The sequence below is a fragment of the Gymnoscopelus braueri genome (genome assembly GCF_963280865.1).
Source record: "Gymnoscopelus braueri genome assembly, chromosome: 24".
NCBI classification, from domain to species: domain Eukaryota; kingdom Metazoa; phylum Chordata; class Actinopteri; order Myctophiformes; family Myctophidae; genus Gymnoscopelus; species Gymnoscopelus braueri.
In genome coordinates this window covers 1,772,739-1,798,709 of record NC_137626.1, presented here as the reverse complement: position 1 = coordinate 1,798,709, position 25,971 = coordinate 1,772,739, and the positions used below count along the sequence as shown (strand labels likewise).

Below are 25,971 nucleotides of genomic sequence, written 5' to 3'. Positions count from 1 at the left end.
AAGACTAAGACTACAAATATTTTTGACATTTAGTTGACTAAAATATGACTGAAATAGGACTAAAGCTAAATGGTGTGTTATTCTAAAGACTAAGACTGAATCAGAATTTGCTGTCAGAATGAACACTGACGCAGAGTAACAGAAACCAACATGTCTTCTTCATAGTTTCCTATTCAATTCATCAACATGGCATAAAACATAACACAACGACACATAAACAAAATGATACAAAACACTACATTATATGTTCAAAGGAGAAGATGGAAAATGACGGCAGAAAAAAAACATACAACAGCTAGAGCCAGGTGGCCTTGCCCCTGAAATGATACATATCCAAGCCTGTCATGGACCCCCAAATGAATACATATTTAGGCCACATGGAACATTGTTTATGCCAGGGACCCCCTATATAAGAGAAGATTTTTGTAAAAAAATAAAATCTTTCAAAAATAGCCGATCTACAAGCATACAATACTGTAGATTGGTTATTTTGGAAAAGCAGTTATTGACACATTTTGCTGGGGACCCCCTGGAACAGGTGTGTGTGTGTGTGTGTGTGTGTGTGTGTGTGTGTGTGTGTCGAGTTGTGGATTAGTTTTGCGTTGTGAGCATGTTGATTTCGTACGTAATATTTGACAATTGTGCCAATGTTTGATTATTTTTTTGTATAGTTTGTTGATTGGTATTAAAAATGTCTTAAAAGTTCTTAAATTGTAACTTTATAAACGTGCAGATACCCTGTATACACTTATACTTATACGGTTTGCTTACTGTTGAGTGAGAAAACTATGTTGCACATTAAGCTAATCATCTGGGGACCCCCCAAAAAAATATTTTAGGGACCCCCCGACCTCCAGTTTGAGAACCGCTGCTGTATAGAAACAAATGTAAACAGTCTTTTGTCTTGTCAACAGAACTCTGATCCCATTGGACCAAGGCGGGCCAACACTCTGATCCTATTGGACCAAGGCGGGCCAACACTCTGATCCTATTGGACCAAGGCGGACCAACACTCTGATCCCATTGGACCAAGGCGGGCCAACACTCTGATCCCATTGGACCAAGGCGGGCCAACACTCTGATCCCATTGGACCAAGGCGGGCCAACACTCTGATCCTATTGGACCAAGGCGGACCAACACTCTGATCCTATTGGACCAAGGCGGGCCAACACTCTGATCCTATTGGACCAAGGCGGGCCAACACTCTGATCCTATTGGACCAAGGCGGGCCAACACTCTCCAGGTAAAACAATACAAACGATGTCTTTAATATGTTCTCCTGATCACAACCAACACTGTATCCATGCTCTGTGCGTGCATGCGTGCGCTCCTGTTTGTGTGTGTGTGTGTGTGTGTGCGCGTGCCACCTCATGTCTGCCATATTCAGCTGAACTTGTCGAACCCATTTTGCAGCTCACACACACACACACACACACACACACACACACACACACACACACACACACACACACACACACACACATATATTAGAGATAAAACCGCAGATCGCTGTTTTAGCCGCGGTTGCAGAGGATAACCGCAGTTTGGGTGGATTTGGGTCGATCAAATATAATTATTAATTAATATTGGATAAACCGTGGGTGAAATAATGCGGGAAATAAATGAATGACATCTATCTATAGGCCTATTATAGCTTTTAAAAAGCACGAAATCTCGGCGTGCGTGCATTTGTAGTATTTTAATATTACGTAATTTTCCATCAGGCACAAATTAGCCGCCTACTGCACGTGCTTTTGCCGGCAAGGGGTCCTTCCACGTTCCAAACAACATAGTGGAATAAAGGCAGCTAAAGTGAGAGAGAAACGGAGGATTTAAAACTAAATTAAATAAAGAAGGGAGGAATAAAAGTTTGGCGTGGGAGTGATTTAGTTCTTCACCCTGCTGACGACTGGATATGTCTTCTGAAAAGTGATGTAAGACGGAGGGCCATGGATAATGTATACAGTCACTACAGAGGTGATGGTGACAGTGGTGAGTGAGATGTTTGTACAAGTACGTGTATCCATATAGGATCCCATGGTCATCCCTGCAGTGTGGTCGGTGTGGATCTATAAATATGATGATATAATCAATGTGGTTGGATGGTGGAGGGATAATGAACGTGTACACGCGGATTTGGGTGACGAAAAAGCCCATCCATGCATCTCTAATGTGTGTGTGTGTGTGTGTGTGTGTGTATATGTATATATATATATATATATATATATATATATATATATATATATATATATATATATATATATATATATATATAGAGTAGTGTTGACAGAGGTTGGGTTGGTCCCTGAACACCCACTCATCCTGATACTGGGTGGAGAAACATACAGTATACTGTCTGTCTGTCTGTCTGTCTGTCTGTCTGTCTGACTGCCATTCCTCTGTGGGCACGCTCCACCGACACAACTACACACACACACACACACACACACACACACGCTGCCACATCTACACAAACATATACATTCTACACATGCACAAACTACACACATATACCCACACAGTACACAATACCCCCCCCAGATAAACAGCAGTCATTGTTATTAAATAGTTGTATAGATTTTTTAGGTTTCAACAACAACACATACATACCACAGGACGACATATAACCACACAGTACATTAACAATACATTACATTAAATGAGACGGTAATACAAAACCAAAAGCAGAAAAATCTAATCACGTCATTCCTATACAGATTGTCACTTGTCGTCCAGAAATGGTCCATCTAGTGATTCACCGTCCTATACTGTCCCCAGCCGGGAACTTTAGATTCAAATAATCAAAAAAATGCTGCCAAACCTTGTAAAATCTCTGGACAATAAAGCCCCTGGTGGAATATTATATATATATTATATTTATGTATCTATAGAGGGATGTCAGCGGTGTTACCTCATACTGTATCATTATGTATCTATAGAGGGATGTCAGCGGTGTTACCTCATACTGTATCATTATGTATTATAGAGGGATGTCAGCGGTGTTACCTCATACTGTATCATTATAATGTATTATAGAGGGATGTCAGCGGTGTTACCTCATACTGTATCATTATGTATTATAGAGGGATGTCAGCGGTGTTACCTCATACTGTATCATTATAATGTATTATAGAGGGATGTCAGCGGTGTTACCTCATACTGTATCATTATAATGTATCTATAGAGGGATGTCAGCGGTGTTACCTCATACTGTATCATTATAATGTATTATAGAGGGACGTCAGCGGTGTTACCTCATACTGTATCATTATGTATTATAGAGGGATGTCAGCGGTGTTACCTCATACTGTATCATTATGATGTATTATAGAGGGATGTCAGCAGTGTTACCTCATACTGTATCATTATAATGTATTATAGAGGGATGTCAGCGGTGTTACCTCATACTGTATCATTATAATGTATCTATAGAGGGATGTCAGCGGATACCTCATACTGTATCATTATAATGTATTATAGAGGGACGTCAGCGGTGTTACCTCATACTGTATCATTATGTATTATAGAGGGATGTCAGCGGTGTTACCTCATACTGTATCATTATAATGTATCTATAGAGGGATGTCAGCGGTGTTACTGTATCATTATAATGTATTATAGAGGGATGTCAGCGGTGTTACCTCATACTGTATCATTATAATGTATCTATAGAGGGATGTCAGCGGTGTTACTGTATCATTATAATGTATTATAGAGGGATGTCAGCGGTGTTACCTCATACTGTATCATTATAATGTATCTATAGAGGGATGTCAGCGGTGTTACTGTATCATTATAATGTATTATAGAGGGATGTCAGCAGTGTTACCTCATACTGTATCATTATAATGTATTATAGAGGGATGTCAGCGGTGTTACCTCATACTGTATCATTATGTATTATAGAGGGATGTCAGCGGTGTTACCTCATACTGTATCATTATAATATATTATAGAGGGATGTCAGCGGTGTTACCTCATACTGTATCATTATAATGTATTATAGAGGGATGTCAGCGGTGTTACCTCGGACTCTGGGAGAGCTGCAGTTGTACCGCATCCTGCAGAGGGCCAACCTGCTCTACTACTATGAGGCCTTCATCCAGCAGGGCGGCGACGACGTGCAGCAGCTGTGCGAGGCGGGGGAGGAGGAGTTCCTGGAGATCATGGCGCTGGTGGGCATGGCCAGCAAACCTCTGCACGTCCGCAGGCTGCAGAAAGCTCTCAGAGACTGGGTGAGCTACATATATATATCCTTACTTCCTTCACAGGTTCTTACCAATGACACTAATGAAGGCTCTGTTCCATTCTGGTTGTTACAATGACACTAATGAAGGCTCTGTTCCATTCTGGTTGTTACAATGACACTAATGAAGGCTCTGTTCCATTCTGGTTGTTACAATGACACTAATGAAGGCTCTGTTCCATTCTGGTTGTTACAATGATACTAATGAAGGCTCTGTTCCATTCTGGTTGTTACAATGACACTAATGAAGGCTCTGTTCCATTCTGGTTGTTACAATGATACTAATGAAGGCTCTGTTCCATTCTGGTCAAACAGAGTCAGGGTGTTGACTCACTGGAAACACTCTGCTACACCAGTGGGTCTCAAAGTGTGGTCCAGGGTCCCTCATGGTTCCTTGAGGAGGGTTCCAAATGGACCCTTGCGGGTGTGTAACTCTGAGAGTGTACACATGGAACCTAATGGACCCGTAAATGGACCCTTAATACGGGTCCATTTGGTTCCATTTGTACACTCTCAGAGTTATGGGGATCCTTGAAATTAAAATGTTTGACAACCACTGTGCTTCACTAAATGAAACAGAGCCTTCATTAGTGTTATATTGGTGACAGCTGTGAAGGAAGTAAGGCAGAGGCCCAATTTCTTTCCAATATGGCTGCTGTGCACATAGAGCCTGTTTAATGTGCTTTACATGAAACATTAAGCTAAACAAACACACTATAACAGGACATTTGAATTGAGTAAGTTAGTTAAACACAGATCAAACAAACACAATATAAAGTTGAATACAGTATAACAAAGAATATGAGCTTACATTACAATACATAGTATATGTATATGTTATGTACTATATACATATACATGTATACTATATAATGTGAGCTTACATTACAATACATAGTATATGTATATGTTATGTACTATATACATATACATGTATACTATATAATGTGAGCTTACATTACAATACATAGTATATGTATATGTACTGCGGCAGGCCCGAATGGTTGGCGTAACCGTCTGGGCACCTGGGCATCGGGAGTCGAACCCGCAACAGCACAACACGCTGTCAGGCCTTTACCAGCCTGGTAATCCAGCCTGACAGCGTGTTGCGGGTTCGATTCCCGATCCCGCCGGACTTTTCTGCATGTCACCAATAAATAAAGGCAGAAAAGCCAAAATAAATAAATATTGGCCATATATATATATGTAGTAGTATATGGCCATATCAGTGTATGGCCATATATGGCCATACACTGATAACACCAGGGATCTCCATATATCGGCATGAAAGGGACAAAGACAGACATATATAGAGATTTCCATATATGGGCACAAAAGTAGCCTCGATCTCCAGGCTTTTATTGTTTAGTTTTGCTAAAAAATAAAAGCCTGGCCCAGCGAGTCGGTGTACTCGGTACGAGGAAGTGTTTCACTTCCCAACCAACCAGAGTGCAGTGGGCGTCGCTCGTAATGTTGTGTTAACGGGGCGGGGGTTGACGGACAAGATCGGTGAACCAATGGGATCAGGCGCAATCTCTCGCCGGCTCCTATACACCCGCCCCTCTATACACGAAATCAGGAGCGTTGGGGCAGTCTAGCACAAAAGGGACACAAACCACAAGACAACGGGTAGAACAGGTATTGCGTAACAGGGCGGGGCACGCGTTCCCAACTTGCATCGTGCCCAAGTAAGTCCGGTGCCCGCCGGGCACACAGGTCTACTTTATTAACACATTGAATGCCAAAAACGGTCCGGACCGTTTTTGAGGGTCCAAACGAGAAGTGCCGAAAACGGTCCGGACCGTTTTTGACCCAATTCTATTTTTATACGAGTGGCCCACGTGGGGCGCTAAAACGAAACTTTGACATCACCCAAGGAGTTTCTGAGAAGAAGAGGCTGGATGTGGCTCCATGTCAAAAATCCTTCCGGTCGGCGTTTTCAATGTTATCTCCTTGACTAAAAGCTTAATATCTCCATTTCTTTTTAACGTGGTGGAAAACGAGCCGTTTTCGATCGGCGATCACTCTGCAATGGAGGATCGCGTTGGAAATATTATTGTTCCAGGCGTTAGTCGGGACCCTCCGCCGTCTCGCACGCACGCTTTGTTTACATGCACTTCCGCGTCGGGGCTTCTACAGCACGAAACGTATAACGCAAGTGGATGGAAGAAATGCAGGCACTCAACGTATAATATTTTAATAAACCTCTGGCACCCAATGTGTTAAACAACTTGTTTCATTGTGTTCAATGACTTCCAGGTGACCAACCCGGCTCTGTTCAACCAGCCTCTGACCTCTCTGCCCGTGTGCAGCATCCCCGTCTACAAGCTCCCAGAGGGCTCCCCGGGCCTGCCGGGGCAGGACCGGCCCAACACGGTGAAGATGCCCAAAGCCCTGGCCGCCGCCGCCGCCGCCGCCGCGTGCTCCGACCCGGCCAGGATGGAGGGGGCCAGGGCGGGGGAACGGGGGGGCTGCGGGGGCTCGCCTCTGCAGGGCAGCAGCGACGCGGCCGCCCGGTTCTGGTCCAGGTACTTACTGTCTGTCCCCCTACTTTGTTTAGGGGGTCTTCAACAGGGGGTCCGGGACCCCTGGGGGGTCCTCAGAGTTACTACAGGGGGGTCCGCCAAATCTGTGTGTGATAGGATTTTTTTTTTACCTTAACCACTTGAACCCTAGAGTTCCTTTTCTGAACAGAACTTTAGCCCAAAAATAGCCGATCTACAAGCTCACAACGCCTCGCGCTGCGAGGCGTTGTGAGCTTGTAGATCTGCTATTTTCAAATACCCTGGGTATAAAATAGGGCTAAAGTGGTTAAAGGTTCTATGACATTCATTTTCACTTTTTTTTTTTTAAATGTTTTTTGGGGGGTTTTATGACCTCAATTACACCCAAAAAATCGGAACTTTGAACATTCAGTGGATTTTCTGTGGTCTGGGGTTTTCTGAATAATTAGGCTGAAAAGTAATCTGAGCTTGGCCCTTCGGCAGTGAGGTCACAGTCGATTAATCCCGCCCACTCTCCTCCTCGCCCCTCCCCTCCCCTCCCCTATCCTTTCCTTTGGGGGGGGGCGGAGCAGAGGCGATGATTGACAGGCAAAATCCCTCATCAGCGACACCCGCAGGCAAAGATTAATTTTTTCATTGCAGTTGAAAAGGCTTTAGAAATGTGAGAGAAAAACACCTGCTATGGATCAATGGAGTGGAATTTTTTTGTTAAAACTTTCTATACACGTTTGAAGGACCATGACAAAGACTTTTAATGTGTGGTAAAACTGTACGTCATGAAACCTTTAATGTATGTTTCATAATTTGTATCTGAAAAGTAACTAATAATACTAAACAAATAATTGTAGTGGAGTAAAAGTACATTATTTGCCTCTGAGATGTAGTGGAGTAGAAGTAAAAGTATTGGAAATGGGAAGAAAAAAAAAATCCTCAAAAGTGTACTTATGTACAGTACTTGAGTAAATGTCTCCATCTAACCCTGTGTTATGTGTGTGTGTTTTTTTGGGGGGGGTCTTGTCACCACAGCAACGACAGTGAGCAGAGCCTGTCCCCGTCAGACCTGGGGTCTCCGTCTTCGCCCCGGGACGGCCTGGAGGCTCTGGACTCGGCCGCCGTCCAGTCGGTGTTGGAGTGCGTGGAGCGCATGGCGCCCGGCCTGCCCAAGACCGACCTGGCCGAGGTCAGGGACCAGCTGAAGACCAACAAGAAGCTGGCCAAGATGGTGGGTTCAAAACCCTCTGACGCAACGCTTGTGTTAAAGGAGTAGTTCACCCAAAAAATGACTTGTATTCTATCAATCACCCCCCATGTTCATTGCATTCATGGAGATTTCTTAGTTTTTGTCTCATTCCTGAGACAATAATTCGATGACCGGTGGAAAGATGCTAATGTGTCCGTTAGGAGACACAAAGGAGTCTCTTTGTGTCTCCTACCGGAAATACACACGGTTAACACATTATTGTCTCAGGAAAGCGTCAAAAACAGAAAAATCTCCACAAATTCAAGGCTTCATGGGGTGAGGAATTGATAGAAAATACGTAATTTTTTGTGTGAAATATTCCTTTAACAGTTTTGCAGATGGTACAGAGGTACGGTTTACAATGATTGTTAAAACGATGACAATAGACTCTAAACTTACACACATATTCTATGAATGGACTACTTAACCCTTTAAACCCCATATGGGTAACCGGAGTCCCTCAGGGCTCAATACAAGTGTCTTTTCTGTTCTCTGTTATTGTGGGTAAAGCTTTTGCTGAAAATAGCAGATCTACAAGCTGAGCTTGCTATGGTTTAAGTGCTTAAGCTCTATTTAAAATCTGGTGAAAATAGTCGATCTACAAGGGACACGTTTTGACCTGCTAGAGCGGCTATTTTCAAACAATCTTGATTTATTTGTTTATTTGTTTTACATTTTAATGACACACACCATGGGGAAAAATACGTTTGAGAGCCACAGGTCAACAGGTCACTATATATAGATACAAAGTATCTCTAGAATAAATACACACTGGTTGTTCCACTGTGTCATTTCACACATGATTATAATGAGAACCGTATATATGTTATTTCATGTTATCACAATGATAACAAACAGGTGGGACACATATTTGAGCTGAGTGACGACGACCCGCGACGAGAGGACGAGGTCCGCAAGTACAGCGCCATCTACGGGCGGTTTGACTCCAAGAGACGAGACGGGAAACACCTCACCCTGCATGAGGTACTTATGACCCTAACTCACCCTGCATGAGGTACTTATGACCCTAACTCACCCTGCATGAGGTACTTATGACCCTAACTCACCCTGCATGAGGTACTTATGACCCTAAATCACCCTACATGAGGTACTTATGACCCTAACTCACCCTGCATGAGGTACTTATGACCCTAACTCACCCTGCATGAGGTACTTATGACCCTAACTCACCCTGCATGAGGTACTTATGACCCTAACTCACCCTGCATGAGGTACTTATGACCCTAGTCTTGTGTGGCCAGACTGTTGCCTCCCACAATTTTCAAATGTTTGCGGTCATACAGTCTGGGACTCGGAAGCTCTGATCATGATTAACATATAAAGCGGATGTGAAGCCTCCTGTAAAGATATTTTAAAATATATTTTCGTGAACGGAAGTGCCAGTTTCCTCTCTCGGATTTGGGGAGTTGTAGTTCCAGACTCTATCCACCTGTTTCCGCGGGAATTTACTGGAGCAAAAATCCTGTGTGGGAAACATCCTGCGGGGGGACCGGAAGTAGGAAATAGCGGCTCAGTGTGTTTACATTTGCCAGCAGAACGTAGCTGTACTGCGAACGGGCCTTTTGCATGTAGTTGAAGCGCAAGGGGGCGGGGGGCGGGGGGGAGAGAGTCAGCGCACTGAAGTCAAGGCACAGACTACTGTGTTGTTGACGGACAACGGATGCACGCTTATGAGAAACAACACAAATAAAACCTGGCAAAACAGTTGCGTGCATTAGCGCAAGATGAGGATAAATGAAACATTCAGTCTAAATGTCCAGCAACTACTACCAATACTTTTGTATTTGAAACCTTACATTTCTCTAAATATTATAAACTCTTAGGACAGCCTAATACAAATATAATTTATGAAAAGGCTACTATAGGCTACAGTGAAGTCGGACTGAATGACTGAAACGTTTTTTCTTTTTTAACTCTCTTGGTGATTATCTGGCACAGTAGTTGTGGATTAGCAAACTGGACATTAATGTTTCCTTTTCGCGTGCGAATTACTGGACATTTAGACTGAATGTTTCCTTTACCCTCATCGTGCACTAATGCACGCAACTGTTTTGCCATGTTTTATTTGTGTTGTTTCTCATAATAAGCGTGCATCCGTTGTCTGTCAACAACACAGTAGTCTGTAGTGTGCCTTGACTTCAGTGCGCTGACTCTCTCCCTATGCACCGCCCCCCCGCCCCCTTGCGCTTCAACTACATGCAAAAGGCCCGTTCGCCAGCTGCGAACGAGCTACGTTCTGCTGGCAAATGTAAACACACTGAGCCGCTATTTCCTACTTCCGGTCCCCCCGCAGGATGTTTCCCACGCAGGATTTTTGCTCCAGTAAATTCCCGCGGAAACAGGTGGATAGCATTCAGAGATTGTGGAATAGTTGTCTGGCTACGCAAGACTATTATGACCCTAAATTACCCTGCATGAGGTCCTTATGAAACACCTCACCCTGCATGAGGTCCTTATGAAACACCTCACCCTGCATGAGGTATTACTTCCTGTGGAATATATGATATATCTCAAAAGATATTTGAATATTGAAGTATACATATTATATACAATACTTAATGAATAAAAAAAATTAAAAAAAACCGAATCAAATGTTTTATGGTCATGATTGGGGTTTCAGGTTTAAAATAATTTATAGAAATATTTCCTGAAATCTCTATGGGAAAAATGTATGGGCTTTATATCGGTGGCACCACAAAATGGCCACCACTGCTATGCCCTACACTGTACTGTATACAATTACAATACCCGTGGTTCTCAAAAGTTTTAATTTCAAGGATCCACGGGTCCATTTGGTTCCATGTGTGCACTCTCAGAGTTAAATGACATGAAATGACAACGTTATGTATATTGTGCACATTGTGTAATAGTATTGTGTATTGTGAGTAGTGACAATATGAAAATATGTCACGTTTAATGTGCTGAACATAATTAATGGTCGTGACAATCCAAAATATGCTCACAACTTAAAATGGCACTGGATGTTTTGTTTTTTGTTTTTTTAATCCCACGATTTTGTAACCCATTTTTTTCACCCAGTGCCAATTGTTTATGTAATCCTGGGCGCTACGCTCCCTCTGCCAGCCTAGGGAGAGCCTAGAGCCGAGCTCATGCCTCCTTCAATGCATGAGGAGTGAGCAGGCCGCTTCTTACCTGACAGGGGGGGAGTTTCTCTGGTAGGACGTAGCTTCTTATCACCTGACAGAGGGGAGTTTCTCTGGTAGGACATAGCTTCTTATCACCTGACAGGGGGGAGTTTCTCTGGTAGGACGTAGCTTCTTATCACCTGACAGAGGGGAGTTTCTCTGGTAGGACATAGCTTCTTATCACCTGACAGGGGGGAGTTTCTCTGGTAGGACGTAGCTTCTTATCACCTGACAGGGAGGAGTTTCTCTGGTAGGACGTAGCTTCTTATCACCTGACAGAGGGGAGTTTCTCTGGTAGGACGTAGCTTCTTATCACCTGACAGGGGGGAGTTTCTCTGGTAGGACGTAGCTTCTTATCACCTGACAGAGGGGAGTTTCTCTGGTTGGACGTAGCTTCTTATCACCTGACAGGGAGGAGTTTCTCTGGTAGGACGTAGCTTCTTATCACCTGACAGGGGGGAGTTTCTCTGGTAGGACGTAGCTTCTTATCACCTGACAGAGGGGAGTTTCTCTGGTAGGACATAGCTTCTTATCACCTGACAGAGGGGAGTTTCTCTGGTAGGACGTAGCTTCTTATCACCTGACAGGGGGGAGTTTCTCTGGTAGGACGTAGCTTCTTATCACCTGACAGGGGGGAGTTTCTCTGGTAGGACGTAGCTTCTTATCACCTGACAGAGGGGAGTTTCTCTGGTAGGACGTAGCTTCTTATCACCTGACAGGGGGGTGTTTCTCTGGTAGGACGTAGCTTCTTATCACCTGACAGGGGGGAGTTTCTCTGGTTGGACGTAGCTTCTTATCACCTGACAGGGGGGAGTTTCTCTGGTAGGACGTAGCTTCTTATCACCTGACAGGGGGGAGTTTCTCTGGTTGGACGTAGCATCTTATCACCTGACGGGGGAGTTTCTCTGGTTGGACGTAGCGTGTGGAAGGAACACGTTATTCCAACCAGTTCCCTTCCCCTCCATCAGGCGCCCTGGCTGACCAGGGGGAGGCAGTATAGAGACCAGGATTACTACATGTTTTTGTGAGGGTATTAACTACCCTAGGAGACACGGGGAGAACATGCAAACTCCACACAGAAAGGCCCTTTCACACTTAATGTTAACCTCTTCAATCCCCAGCATCCCTGTTGCTGGGGGGAACGTTTGCCAAAAAATAGCCGATCTACAAGCTCACAACGCGTTGCAACGCAACACACGTTGTGAGCTTGTAGATCTGTTTTTTTGGCTGGCTTGGTGGATAAGAGCATGCCAAATGTACTCTTTATAGGTCTGTTTTATCAAGTATAGAGGGTTTAAAGGGACATTTCACCCCCAAAATGACTTTTTTTCCTATGGATTAGTCACCCCATGGAGACTTGAATTCATGGTAAAAAAAAAAGTTTTAGTCTCATTCCTAAGACAATAATGTGATGACCAGCGGACCGGTAGGCAGTGGTTCCGGTAGGAGACACAAAGAAGAGTCTTTGTGTCTCCTACCGGAACCGCTGCCGGTCATCAAATTATTGTCTTAGGAATGAGACAAAAACAAGTCTCCATGGGGTGACTAATTGATAGGAAAAAAGTCATTTTGGGGGTGAAATGTCCCTTTAAGTGGTACTGAATTTGCAGCTAAATAAAATCTAATTCATCCTAGCGTATGACGGAGGACTATTTCACCATAAATGAAAATCTCTGTGAAACGATACAAGTTTTATTTTATCACGATAAACCATGATAACGATTATCGTCCCATCCCTAATTGTGAGCCATATGTCTCTACCGTAACGATGTAACTTTGTGTGCGTGTATTATTGTCTTAATAATATTGTGTATATTTTGTACAGTTAACGGTAAACGAGGCAGCTGCCCAGCTGTGTATGAGAGACATGGCTCTACTGACCAGAAGAGACGAGCTGTTTGGACTGGCCAGACAGATATCTAGAGAAGTCACCTACAAGTACACCTACCGCACCTCTAAGTAAGTACTATTATACCTACAAGTGCATTGCGAACCATTGTGAGCTTGTAGATCAGCTATTTTCAAATGGCGTAGAAGTAAAAGTACTGAAAATTTGAAATACTCCAGCAAAGTAAAAAATGCCTCAAACTTACTGGCTCTGTGTTCAAACTGTTGTTGTTAAGAGGGGACGATCGGCAAAATCTATTCTTACCTTTTCTGTATTGTATCAAAAAAGGTAATTAAGGTAAAATCCTGTTAAGCTAGTTCCTACCATCTGGAAAAAAAACAATCGACAGTTTGAAACAACCTTTTAAACCAGGGGTTTTCAACAGATTCTGACCCAGGGACCACCATCCTGACTAAGAGAAACCTGGGGACCACCATCCTGACTAATATAAGAGCAACCTGGGGACCACCACTATTGTGCGTGGTGGGTCCATCATAGACCCACCCCACACAATAGTGGGGGGGGGGGTTCATGCACCACAGGGAGCTGGAGAAAATAGCTATAATATCAATATAATATCTAATAAAATACAGTGATTTAGTTTGAATATGATGGAATATGATTAAGGATTACTGTGATTATGGTAAGCTTACATTTCATATCACACACACACACCATACAGTAACAACTCCTGTAAGTTATTAAAAGTTAAAAAAAAAAAAAAAGGGGGGGGAGGAATTTTTATTTATTTTTTATGCATGGCCAGGGACCACCTGCAATACTTCCGCGGACCACCCCTGTTTTAAACCATTTAGACCGGAAAATAATCTGTCATCTTTAGATGTCACTTTGGCTTTTCAAAACAAGGGAACCAGGGGACCTGGTACTGCCAGACCCCTAGTGGTTGAAATCTGAATGGCCGGAAATCTGAATGGTTTCTAAACGACGTCACGCTAAGCTTGGCCAATCAAAAAGAGGGACGTGTAAGAAAACGTTTTCGTCCATATATGGACGAAAACGATAGCAAAAGGGGACCGACAAAGCCTCATGTAGGCCTGACCCCCTGGGTCTGGCAAATAGCAGATATACAAGCTCATAGCACAGCACCGAGTGATCTATGAGCTTGTAGATCTGCTATTTTTGAAAAGAATCGTGAACATTTGTGCAAATCTTTTGAATGTATAATTTTTCAAAGCGAAAACTTTTAACTCTTAACTTTTCGAAAAACGTGTGTTTCTATATCAGTGGTTCTCAAACTTTTTCATGTCAAGGACCCCCAAAATGATATGTATTTGGTATCTGACCCCATCTCAAAATGTTTTGTAATGGGGACCACCAGAAGCAAACATTTGAGTCAAAAATGTTCCCTTTAAAAATATACATATTCAAATATTTGCACAAAAAAAATCAGTGTTTTTTTAAAACAGCAGATCTACAAGCTCGTAGCGAGTGCTATGTAGATCTGCTATTTTTATACATAAAAGTAACACAAAAGTGTACAGCAATTTGAACAGTGTTTTTATCTGTACCATGACCTTTGAACTTTGAACTTTGCCCCTGCAGAAGCCGCTGTGGTGACAGAGATGAATCGTCTCCTAAGAGGATTAAAACAGAGGTCAGTATGATGGATGGATGGATGGATGGATGGATGGGTGGATGGATGGGTGGATGGATTAAAAGTATGTGATATAAAACAAAAAGTTTGTTAAAAAGTTACAGATCTGAGATTTTTCTAAATTTGTTCAAAAATAGCAGATGTACAAGCGCGCAGCCTGTCACAAAGTGACACAAATGTCTATATTGTCACAAAGTGACACGCTGTGACGTTGTATATCTGCTATTTTTGAATAGCCAATGTATATATATATTTTAATTCATATGTAAAGGTTTTTCAGAAAAAAATATAAAAATTAAGGCATTTTTAAATAGGTTAAAGGTATTAATTGGGTTAAAGGTATGAATGAGGTTAAAGCTGTTAAACTGGTTAAAGGTATGAATTAGGTTAAAGGTATTAAAGTGGTTAAAGGTATTAATTGGGTTAAAGGTATGAATGAGGTTAAAGGTGTTAAACTGGTTAAAGGTATTAATTGGGTTAAAGGTATCATCTGATCCTAGATCAGAGCACAGTGATGTCAGACAGCTCTTGTTCTGCTGATTGAAAACACATGTCTGGTATTCTGCTGGGCTTTGACTCAATATAAAGAGCTACACATCACACACACACCTGCTCACTGTGTGTGTGTGTGTGTGTGTGTGTGTGTGTGTGTGTGTGTGTGTGTGTGTGTGTGTGTGTGCGTGTGCGCGTGCGTATAAAGGGGACTTCCACCCTGACTGTCATGTCATTTCCTGTTTCTATTGTGTGTGTTTTGATCCCACTTCACAGACCATTAGACCTCCGTCTAGAACCAGGTTCTAACTGGTTCTAACGGTGGAAGTGAAACGTCTATTCTTAGCCTAGAGACCAGTGGTCCTCAAACATGTTTGGCTCAGGTCACCTCTGTAAATAACCTGTTCATCCACGGCACCCCCTGAATTACCTTGTTACTTTATAGCACCTTTTGTCATATTAACGCTACGTAAATGTGTGAATCTTTCCCCCAAAGATACAGTATGTCACAAGGAAAATATCTGTCGAGAGAATATTTGCTTCCATTAGGAGTAGGTCAGATTGAAAATAACTTTTATACAGTACTTGGCGTTTGCACTTAAACCGCAGCATTCCTATTCTGGGGGGAAACATTCACCAAAATAGCCGATCTACAAGCTCACAACGCGTCACGACGTGACGCGTCGTGAGCTTGTAGATCTGCTATTTTTGGCGAAGAGGACTTGATGTGCTGTAGGCTGAAAAAGAACGCAGCAGGTACAGTTTAACTAAGGTCCGTTTGACTAAGTATATAGAGGGTCTAAGGGGTTAAACTGAAGTTACATTGATGAATTCCAAATTATGATCAAGTATTCTGAGGCACCCCTGGACTTGAGTCAAGGCACCCTAAACCCTAAGGTGCCGCGGCACCCGCTTTGAGAAGCCATGGCCTAGACGTTGATTAGCTATTTTTTAAGCGTCTATATAGAGACAATCTATATTATAGACGTCATTTCAACGGCTATAATATAGCCCACCCGCTCCCGTCTAGGCCCGGCCTACACTCAGTGGTGGAAAAAGTACTCAAATTCTTCACTTAAGTAAAAGTACCAATACTGCAATATAGAAATACTTAGTAGTACGTTTGCAGTTTGTTGTAAGTAAAAGTCCAGAATTCTAAATTTACTTGAGTAAAAGTACAAAAGTATTGGCAGCAAAATGTACTTGAAGTACCAAAAGTAAAAGTACTAAAATGTTTGAAAACAGCAGATCTACAAGCTCACCACGCGTTGCGATGTGACGCGTTGTGAGCTTGTAGATCGGCTATTTTCAAATAGCCTAGGTATAAAATAGGGCTGAAGTGGTTTATGTGTGTTTCATTATATCATAGTTATTATCTGAAAAGTAACTAGTAACTAAAGTTTTCACATAATTGTAGTGGAGTAAAAGTACTATATCTGCCTCTGAGATGTAGTGGAGTAAAAGTATTGGAAATTGTAAATACTCAAGTAAAGTACAAATACCTCAAAATTGTACTTAAGTACAGTACTTAAGTAAATGTACTTAGTTACTTTACACCACTGCCTATACTAGCGTTCTGGCTGTGCCACTGCTCTGATAAATGACTACACTGTAAACATTGTAAATTGCTCTCTCTGTCCGTCGTGCAGGAGAACTTCTTTGACCTGCAGGAGGCGCTGCAGGCCATCCACATGAGGCAGGAGATGCTCAGGGAGCAGCTGGCCTGCGCCAAGTCCAAGGGGGAGGAGTCTGTGGGACGCAACCTCCAGGTAAACGCCTCACTAGGGGGAGGAGTCTGTAGGGTGCAACCTCCAGGTAAACGCCTCACTAGGGGGAGGAGTCTGTAGGATCTCCTGATGGTGGATGATCCCCTGAAAAACAAATGTCATCGCGACCTCCCCGTTCAATTTTATACGCCTTTGATAATAGCATGTCTCTGCCAAAAATACATTGTAATTTTTTTTTTTCTGTAATTAATTAATCAACAAAATGAAAGCGATAAAGTCCCGGCTCTAGTATTTATATATTTTGATATTAATGTTATCAGACACACCCTCTTCCTATACAAACCCATTGTAGGGTCCATTTTAACCATGATTCGTTTGAAACACCCGTCCTTGGTGCTGGTGACTGATATTGTCTTTCTAATGCGTGAGGGGGGGGGGGGGGGTGGGTGCGTGTAATCAGTAATAGTAATGTAATCGGTAAGTAAAGTAATCTAGTATTAATGAAGTAATCTATTACAGATACAGTTGGAGCGTCTGTTAGCCCGTCAGATGGAGATTCTTCAAGACGCTGCTGTTCAGGAGAGACTTCAGGCTCTGGACTGGAGAATCCCTCCGTCTGCCCTGAAGTACCTGAGCACCGCCGCACAGACCCCACAAGACAACCAAGGTAATAACGCACTGGAGAATCCCCCCCCCCTCTCTGAATGTTAGACTCATTGAAAACACAAGTCCTTGCTTCTATAGTGACTGATATTGTTAGACTCATTAAAACACACGTCTCTGCTTCTAGTGACTGATATTGTCCTTCTAATGAATGTTAGACTCATTAAAACACACGTCTCTGCTTCCACACGTCTCTGCTTCTAGTGACTGACATTGTCCTTCTAATGCATAATGGGGCCTTGATTTTTCCAATTGCTTTTGTTTATTGATTTTTATTAATTTAATTTAAAAAAAGAATTTGAAGAAAAGACGCATTTCCGGGGGCCAGGAATCAAACATGGGACGTTCGGGGTCTCCACAAAAACTAAAGGAGAGAGAGAGAGAGTCATAGTTCAACCCCCCTCTCTCTCTCTTCCTCTCTCTCTCTCTCTCTCTCTCTCTCTCTCCCTCTCTCCCTCTCTCTCTCTCTCTCTCTCTCTCTCTCTCTCTCTCTCTCTCTCTCTATCTGTGTGTCTCTGTCTCTCGCCCACCTCTCATTCCTCATTATACTTTTGTTCCCGCTATTCCCACACTGCACCTGTAATTATCACACCCACGTATGTAGCACACACACGCGCGCGTGCACGCACACACACACACACGCGCCTGTTTACCTCCAGCCAGTGGCCCAGAGGGGGCGTATCTCTCTCTCTCTCTCTCTCTCTCTCTCTCTGTGTGGGTGTATTGTGTTGTGGTCTCATAGAGGAGGATGCATTGGGCTTTAGTCCATTAGATCAATGGTTCTCAACCTTTGGGTCGGGACCCCCAGGAAGGATCCCAGATTATTTTGTTGGGGGGGGTTGTTCCCCAGATGATACAAACCAACATACAGTATAAGTGTATACAGAGTATCTGCACATTTTTTTTAAAAACACATTGTGTGCCAGAGGTTTATTAACACATTCCATGCCAGAGTTTAATATCATAATGTACTCACCAGTGCCAGCGTTTTATTGTTGTTTTTTTGTTTTTTTCATGTCGCCACAGACCTCGCTAAATCCGTTAAAAGTGCGCGTTCATTTGGTTCTAAACACACAGGGGATCTGTGTGAGACGAGCAGTGAAGACCGCTTCGCTTTGCGATCGGCCATCTTGAAGCTACAGCGGTGAATGCTAAACAGCGATCAGCGATGAGACCGGGGAGTCGAATCCGCGACACACTGTCAAGCTGGATTACCAGCATATGTGTTATGCGCCTGGACCGCTTGGCCAGCAGGCGCCCCCTACCCCAATTTAAGGACTTTTAAGACTTTTTCTAAGTTCTTAGTTCTGAAAACAATTTTAAAAAAAATGATGCGGCCTGAAAAGGATGAGAACCACTGTTTTAGGGCTTTAAAAGAAACATGCTCCTAGAAGGTGCTCATCCAGGTTCTTGTCATCTCCCGCCTGGACTACTGCAACTCCCTCCTTGCTGGTGCCCCGGCGTCTGCCATCAGACCTCTGGAGCTTGTTCAGAAAGCTGCGGCTCGTCTGGTGTTCATCCGCCCCAAGTTCTCCCACACAACTATCCTTCTCCGCTCTCTACACTGGCTCCCCGTAGCGGCTCGCATCCACTTTAAAACCCTGGTGCTAGCCTATAGGGCAGTGAAAGGAACAGCTCCTTCTTACCTCCGGGCTATGGTCGATGCTTACACCCCTGCCCGACCACTTGGGTCTGCCGCCTCGGGGCGACTGGTTGCCTCGTCGCTCAGTGGTCCTTCTGGCCGATCTACACGGTCAGGCTTTTTTCTGTTCTGGCCCCACAGTGGTGGAATGAACTCCCCACTGATGTCAGGACAGCAGAGTCACTGATGTCAGGACAGCAGATCCACTGCCCATCTTTCACCGCAGGCTGAAAACCCACCTCTTCAGGGAACACTTTCCTCTTAGCCTTGCCTACTTGTTGTCAATTATTTGTACAAGCTCTTGTTTTATTGGATCTTGTTTATTGGATACACTTATTTTCTTTAGCTCTTGCTCATTTGATTCTCCTATTTGTCTCATCTGTTTAAGAAAGTAGGAATCTGATATATTGCACTTTTACCTATCGCTAGCCGCTAGGTATGCTCTTAGTTGCTTGTTTTAGAAGAGAATGCACTGAACTAACTAACTAACTGGTGATTAGTAGTTTCGTTCCCTACCTATGTTGAATGCACTTATTGTACGTCGCTTTGGATAAAAGCGTCTGCTAAATGACTGTAATGTAATGGTGGGTTTGGGGTTCTATTTCCTGTGTTGAGATGATGTCAGCTCAATGAACCTCAGTTTCTAACTGTGTGTGTGTGTGTGTGTGTGTGTGTGTGTGTGTGTGTAGATGACCGGCCAATCAACTTGCGCGTTGTGAGTCAGAGCATGCAGGAAGGAGAGCTCCCATTGGGCAAGCAGCTGGCCAATGAGCTGAAGCGTCATCTCAACCACAACAATAACAACAGTCACTCAACGGACAACGATAAAACACCAGCGACAGGTACCTGTCTGTCTGGCTGGCTGGCTTCACATGCCTGTCTGTCTGTCTGTCTCTCTGCCTGTCTCTCAATGTCCTACTGTAATGGTGATGTGTGGTTTCATACTGTATGCTGATGACGCCGTTCTATTGTCCTTTTTTCATTCCGGGAAGACAGTTCAGAGCATAGCTCTCTTTTTCAAGGACACCCTGAGTACAAAATGATCACAACATTATAGAAAAACTAATTTAAATTAAGTGCAATATAATGAACAACATTAAACGCATCACCATGCAGATACATGAGGGCTTCACAAAGGCTTAAATGTCTCTATAGAGATCAATTGATCTAGTGTCAGAGAGTTCTGCTGTTTGTTCCATTTGTGTGGAGCATAAAAGATGAAAGCAGTCTTTCATTGTTCACTGTTCATTGATGGCGTGATACGTAAATGGGAAACGGTAAATTACATTCACCCATTCACACACACATTCACACACCGATGGCAGAGGAAACCATGCAAGGCACCAACCTGCTCATCAGGAGCAATTAGGGGTTCAGTGTAGAGCTCGTCGGGTTAGGCATGTAACACGAAATACCCGGGTTCCGACCCGTACCCGGCTCGGTCACGGGTCCATTCACAAGAAGTGACTCCGGGTCCGGGTCGGAGCCGGTACAGTCCGTCTCGGGTCTCGGTTCTCCGACTGTGAAATGGACGGTTCCACTAATACCCGAGTTGACCCGGCGAGCGGGTTTCTCGGGGCTCAGACTGTGAAATGGACGGTTCCACTAAAACCCGAGTGGACCCGGCGAGCGGGGGGTCTCGGGGCTCAGACTGTGAAATGGACGGTTCCATTAATACCCGGGTGGAGGGAGGGAGGTCGGTCGCTCAGAAGACAGACTGGCAGTGACGCAGTCAATGACTGCCTGCTATTTATATTATCCTATCACTACATAATGTTATATCCTTGACCTAAATGGCGATATATTAACAAGGATAGGATGATTAAAACATATTTATGTCTGTATTAGCCTTGATGATCGTCTTTCTTGACCGAAGGCTCTGTCTGTATTAGGAACAATTTGGACAGGTGGAAAACTTTAGTTAAACTTGCAGAGTGGCGCATTACTTTACCTGAGTTACATCTTCTGATACTTGTACTTGAATGTTGACATGAAATAATAATCCTGTTTAGTGTTTCACTACCACGAGCAAAGACTACAGCGCATATTAACGGCGCTGATCAACACACACGTTGAAAGGCTAGGACAAAGATACCAAGGATTCGACAGTGATGTCACTATGCAACAAGGAAGTAGCGACGGACGCTACGCCATGTTCGAAGTTGTTTTAAAGATCATTCACTCATTTATATACACCAGTTATATCAAATATTGTCGATTAACGTAACGCTTTGGTTAATGGTTAAAAATTGTAAAATAATCGAGTTAATATCAACATGTTGCTACCGGTATACTCAAAGCACAATGGAAACTCCAAAGCCAATTATAATGTTAAACAACATTAAATGTGGTTTAACATTAGAAATTAACGTGGATTACAGTTGGCAATGAAGAATGATTACAAACATCTAGAACGTGGATTTATTTTTGTATAGCTGTCCAATGAGCATTGACTGGGATTATACATCATAAAGGCTATACATTTAGGTAAGAAAGTATGAAACAAGTATTTATTTAACTTATTTAACGCTGGACAACTTGTACTAATGACGTTGGCAAACAATTTTGCGTTCTGGTTTTTCGGAGGCTCGGGTTATGTACGGGTTCGGTTCTTGTATGTCACGGTTCTATACGGGTCGGTTTCCGACAGCCCTCGGTGCTGTTCGGGTCCAGTTCTCAATTTCTAATAATGGCCCGGGTCCATTCGGTTACGGGTATTTTTTTCGCGGGTCCATTTGGGTTCGGGTATTTATATTTGACCCGTGAAGACCTCTAGTTCAGTGTCTTGCTCAAGGACACTTCAACACTAACTCTGGGGGAGCCCGGGATTGAACTGGGAACCTTACGGTTCCCATCCGGCCGCTCTACCAGCCGCTCTACCCCTGAGCCACTGCCGCCCCCACACGTCTGTTGACAGTCTGTGGGCGTGTTTGTTATCGTGTAGTTTTTGGTAGAGTTGTTCCAATGTGTTGCATTGGTGAATCTATCTCTGGTGGGACGCTATTTTAAGGACACTACAGGTCACACAATGGACCATTGATCTGCATCTATAGACTCATTCCTATGTTCATTAACCTGGTGTGACAGCCGGCAGTCGGCAGCCTTTGTAAACTGTGTCGAGGTGTGAATTAAGGGATGTTTTTTATCGATGCGTGTGTGTGCTCCTGCTCAAAAGACTGCTGGGACGGTGTGTTACTGCGTGCCATGACCAATGCAACACTGTCCAATACTGATACCACTATGGTAAAAGCTGCTGATTGCGAACGCAGCGGAAGGAGGCGTGCCGAAGGCGCGCCTCCGCGCAAGTGGAGCTTACTATGACACCGTGCTCGGCTTGTGTGCGCGTCTCTGTGTGCAGTATTGTGTGCACTGCCTGTGTGCAGCCAAGTAAATGTCCAATATAGACGTACCATACATCAAATGAAAGGTCTTTGAAAACTGAACACACCTGTCAAGGTTGCGTTTAAGCCCGCCCCTTCCCCCGGAAGCCACGCCCCGGAGAAGGCTCCTAAAAACTCCCCATTGAAACCCCATGTTAAATGATAAGTGCCCGAATCGCTCAGAAACTTTTCTACCCACCCTAAGTGAGGGTCTACGAACAAATACTTCGGGCTCGGATTTTGGCTCCGCCCCCCGGAAGTGGGTGAAACAGGCACTTCAAACACTTTGTTGAATTGTTCAAAAACATTCAAAGTTTTTTTTTTGTGAATTTGTATTTTTCTAAGATGCTCCTTTTAACGCAGATTATTTTTGTATTTTTTATATATATATATTTTTTTTTGGCGTTCGCGCGTCTTACTTGTACTTCCTAAAAGGCTGGTATCGGTATCGCCGAGTATATCAGTCTGTGCCGTTCCCATACCACGACATTTATCACATGATGATATGTCATTTATCATTTGTCATATTTTGAACTCTTCAGTTGATGTTGCACAACTGTTTTATACTCTCACGGTACTGTTTACATTATTATATTTGATATAAACTTGTAGCTGCACTTTAAGTGTTATTAATGGAATTTTTATTCAATGCTAGATCAGTGGATCTCAAACCTTTTAATTTCAACAACGCCCATAACTCTGAGAGTGTACAATTTGGTTCCATTTGTACACTCTCAGAGTTACAGACCTTGTAAGGGTCCATTCGGAACTCCAAGGAACCCAGATGGTCCCTGGACCGTACTTTGAGAACCACTCTTCTAGATTAACCTCGCGTCACCAGACTTTCCACCTTGGAGGATTTTTTATTAAATGGCCGGTCTAGCCACACCTACTGGAAAAAAAAGGAAGGAAAAAACCCTGTGGTTCCGGGTGTGAGGGTTCCGTTTGTTTGGCGCCGCTTTGTTTTGGTTCCCCCTGTTAGCATTTAAATGCTAAATCGAGTATAACTACTAGTTTAGTCTCGCCAGTCGCTACGAGTTGGAATAAAGGATGGATATACCTAACAGACTATTCCTATAGGCTAAGCTACGCCGCATCAATGGTTTTATTGGGTAGAACCTAAAATTATGATGCCCTTGATCACGGGGAATTATTTTGGGTGATACCGGCACCCTTGGTTCGGGCCGCCTGAAGACGTGCTCCAGACCCGATCAGAAACCCGGAAATGGTATTGACCCAGGCTACTCCTAGATTTGTTTAAATTACACTCTGTATCGACCGATAGGCAAGTTATGGGAATCGTAATCGGCATCGTGAAGGAGAAAATGGTATTGTATACATCTCAATTTTTTTTTTGTTCTAAAGACGTTGTTGTCTCTGTTCTCTCCTTGTAGAAAACGGCTCGTGTCAGCGCGGCGCCGGCTCCGCCGACCCGAAGAAGATCATCAAGTCCGAGCCGGAGGACTCCACATAGTGCTGACCCCCCAACCCCCCCCACCCCCCCCCCCACGACCTCTTGACCCTCGACATCTGACCCCGTCACCACCTCTTGTTCTACTCACGTCACAGTATGCGGTCCTGAGCTGTTTCTCAGTAGATGTACTAAAGCTGTTTCTCAGTAGATGTACTAAAGCTGTTTCTCAGTAGATGTACTAAAGCTGTTTCTCAGTAGATGTACTAAAGCTGTTTCTCAGTAGATGTACTAAAGCTGTTTCTCAGTAGATGTACTAAAGCTGTTTCTCAGTAGATGTACTAAAGCAAAGCACAGCCACAGCAGAGCCTTAACAACCAACGTTGCCTCAGTCAGTCAAATAGCATTTATTTTTCTTTAAGTTTGTCTTCTTTTCAAAGGGATTGTTTTAATGTTTTTTTGCCAAAGCGACCGGAGCAGAGACGTAGTTTCCACTCTCAGATTATTGATTCTTTGTACTTTGTAATTTAAGAACTGATCTGTTTGGTTGTTTGTTTGTTTTCCAATACTTGTTTTTTTTACCTCTAGCCTTGTGTCTTTTGTTCTATGTTTTGAGCAGCCGGATTGTGGCTGTGATCACGTGCGGGGCTGAATCTTTACTTAAAGCTAGGCTCAGGGATGCCAAACGAAACAGGGAGACGTCAGAGATATCGCAAGGTAATGAACATGATGTGAACACAGGGTCTGATTTATTTTGATTTAGTTGCGTGGCGCGTACCAAAAATACATCATGTTGCCATGTTCGTCACGCACAAGTTTTCAAAAATAGCAGCTCTACAAGCTCACAATGCGCTCACACAACACTCACAATGCGTCACGATGCGTTGTGAGCCACACGACTAAATATAATTAAGTGGGTCGGAGAGGTTTATCGTCTGTATCAGCCAAGAAACATATTGTTTCACAATGCAGTAGACCACACCTACTATCAGACCCCAGTACTTACAACAACAACACCTACCATCAGACCCCCGTACTTACAACAACACCTACCATCAGACCCCCGTACTTACAACAACACCTACCATCAGACCCCAGCACTTGCCGCACCCAAAGCCGTGCTGCTCATGCGCTGAGTTGGCGGTGCCTGGGATCGAACCCATGACCTTGTGTTCAGTGTCCCTGAGCCAGCGTCACTTTCCTAAACCCAGGTCCACTGTACTGTAACTCATAATGTTAATATATCTGTACTGTAAGTAGGTCGGAGAGGCTTGTTGTCGGTATCAGCCAAGGATGCGGGTGTCTATCCCCGTTACACAATGCGCTAGGCATCTGGGAGATGAACTGCTGAGGTGGTACTTACAACAACACCTACCATCAGCTCCCAGTACTTACAACAACACCTACCATCAGCTCCCAGTACTTACAACAACATCTACCATCAGCTCCCAGTACTTACAACAACACCTACCATCAGCTCCCGGTACTTACAACAACACCTACCATCAGCTCCCAGTACTTACAAAAACACCTACCATCAGCTCCCAGTACTTACAACAACACCTACCATCAGCTCCCAGCACTTGCCGCACCCAAGCCGTGCTGCTCATACGCTGAGTCAGCGGTGCCCGGGATCGAACCCATGACCTTGTGTTCCAAAGGTGAGAGCTCTACCGACTGAGCTACCCTGACACACTGTAATGTACTCATGATGTTAGGCTGCCTGTACCGCACCGTACTGTAGGGCTGTTGGGTTAAGATTCAGCCCCAGGGGGTTTGGTTGTTGTTTTGGTGTAATTTAAAGGCGTTTGACAACAGCCTGCAGGGGCTTTCTGGCGTCAGGCTTGGTTGGGCGGGCCTTGGACTGCCTGGGGGCGGGGTGGCCTGCCTGGGGGCGGAGCCACTGACTGCCCGGCCTGCCGCAGCCCACACAAACACAGCATAGCAGTGGCGGCCATTTTGTGTTGCCACAGATAGAAACCCCATTCATTTGTG

At 43.8% G+C, this 25,971-nt stretch overlaps 1 protein-coding gene across 1 annotated transcript; it reads left to right on the top strand.

Moving 5' to 3' along the window:
• Positions 1-1,118: 1,118 nt before the first annotated feature.
• Positions 1,119-24,563, top strand: LOC308080956 (NGFI-A-binding protein 1-like). Its single transcript, XM_080423093.1, has 11 exons — positions 1,119-1,244; positions 4,008-4,236; positions 6,507-6,775; positions 7,778-7,973; positions 8,850-8,975; positions 12,984-13,117; positions 14,610-14,661; positions 16,803-16,922; positions 17,400-17,547; positions 19,875-20,027; positions 23,960-24,563. The coding sequence occupies exons 2-11, from the start codon at positions 4,012-4,014 to the stop codon at positions 24,037-24,039; spliced, it is 1,503 nt and encodes a 500-aa protein (XP_080279219.1). The 5' UTR covers positions 1,119-1,244; positions 4,008-4,011; the 3' UTR covers positions 24,040-24,563.
• Positions 24,564-25,971: the final 1,408 nt, after the last annotated feature.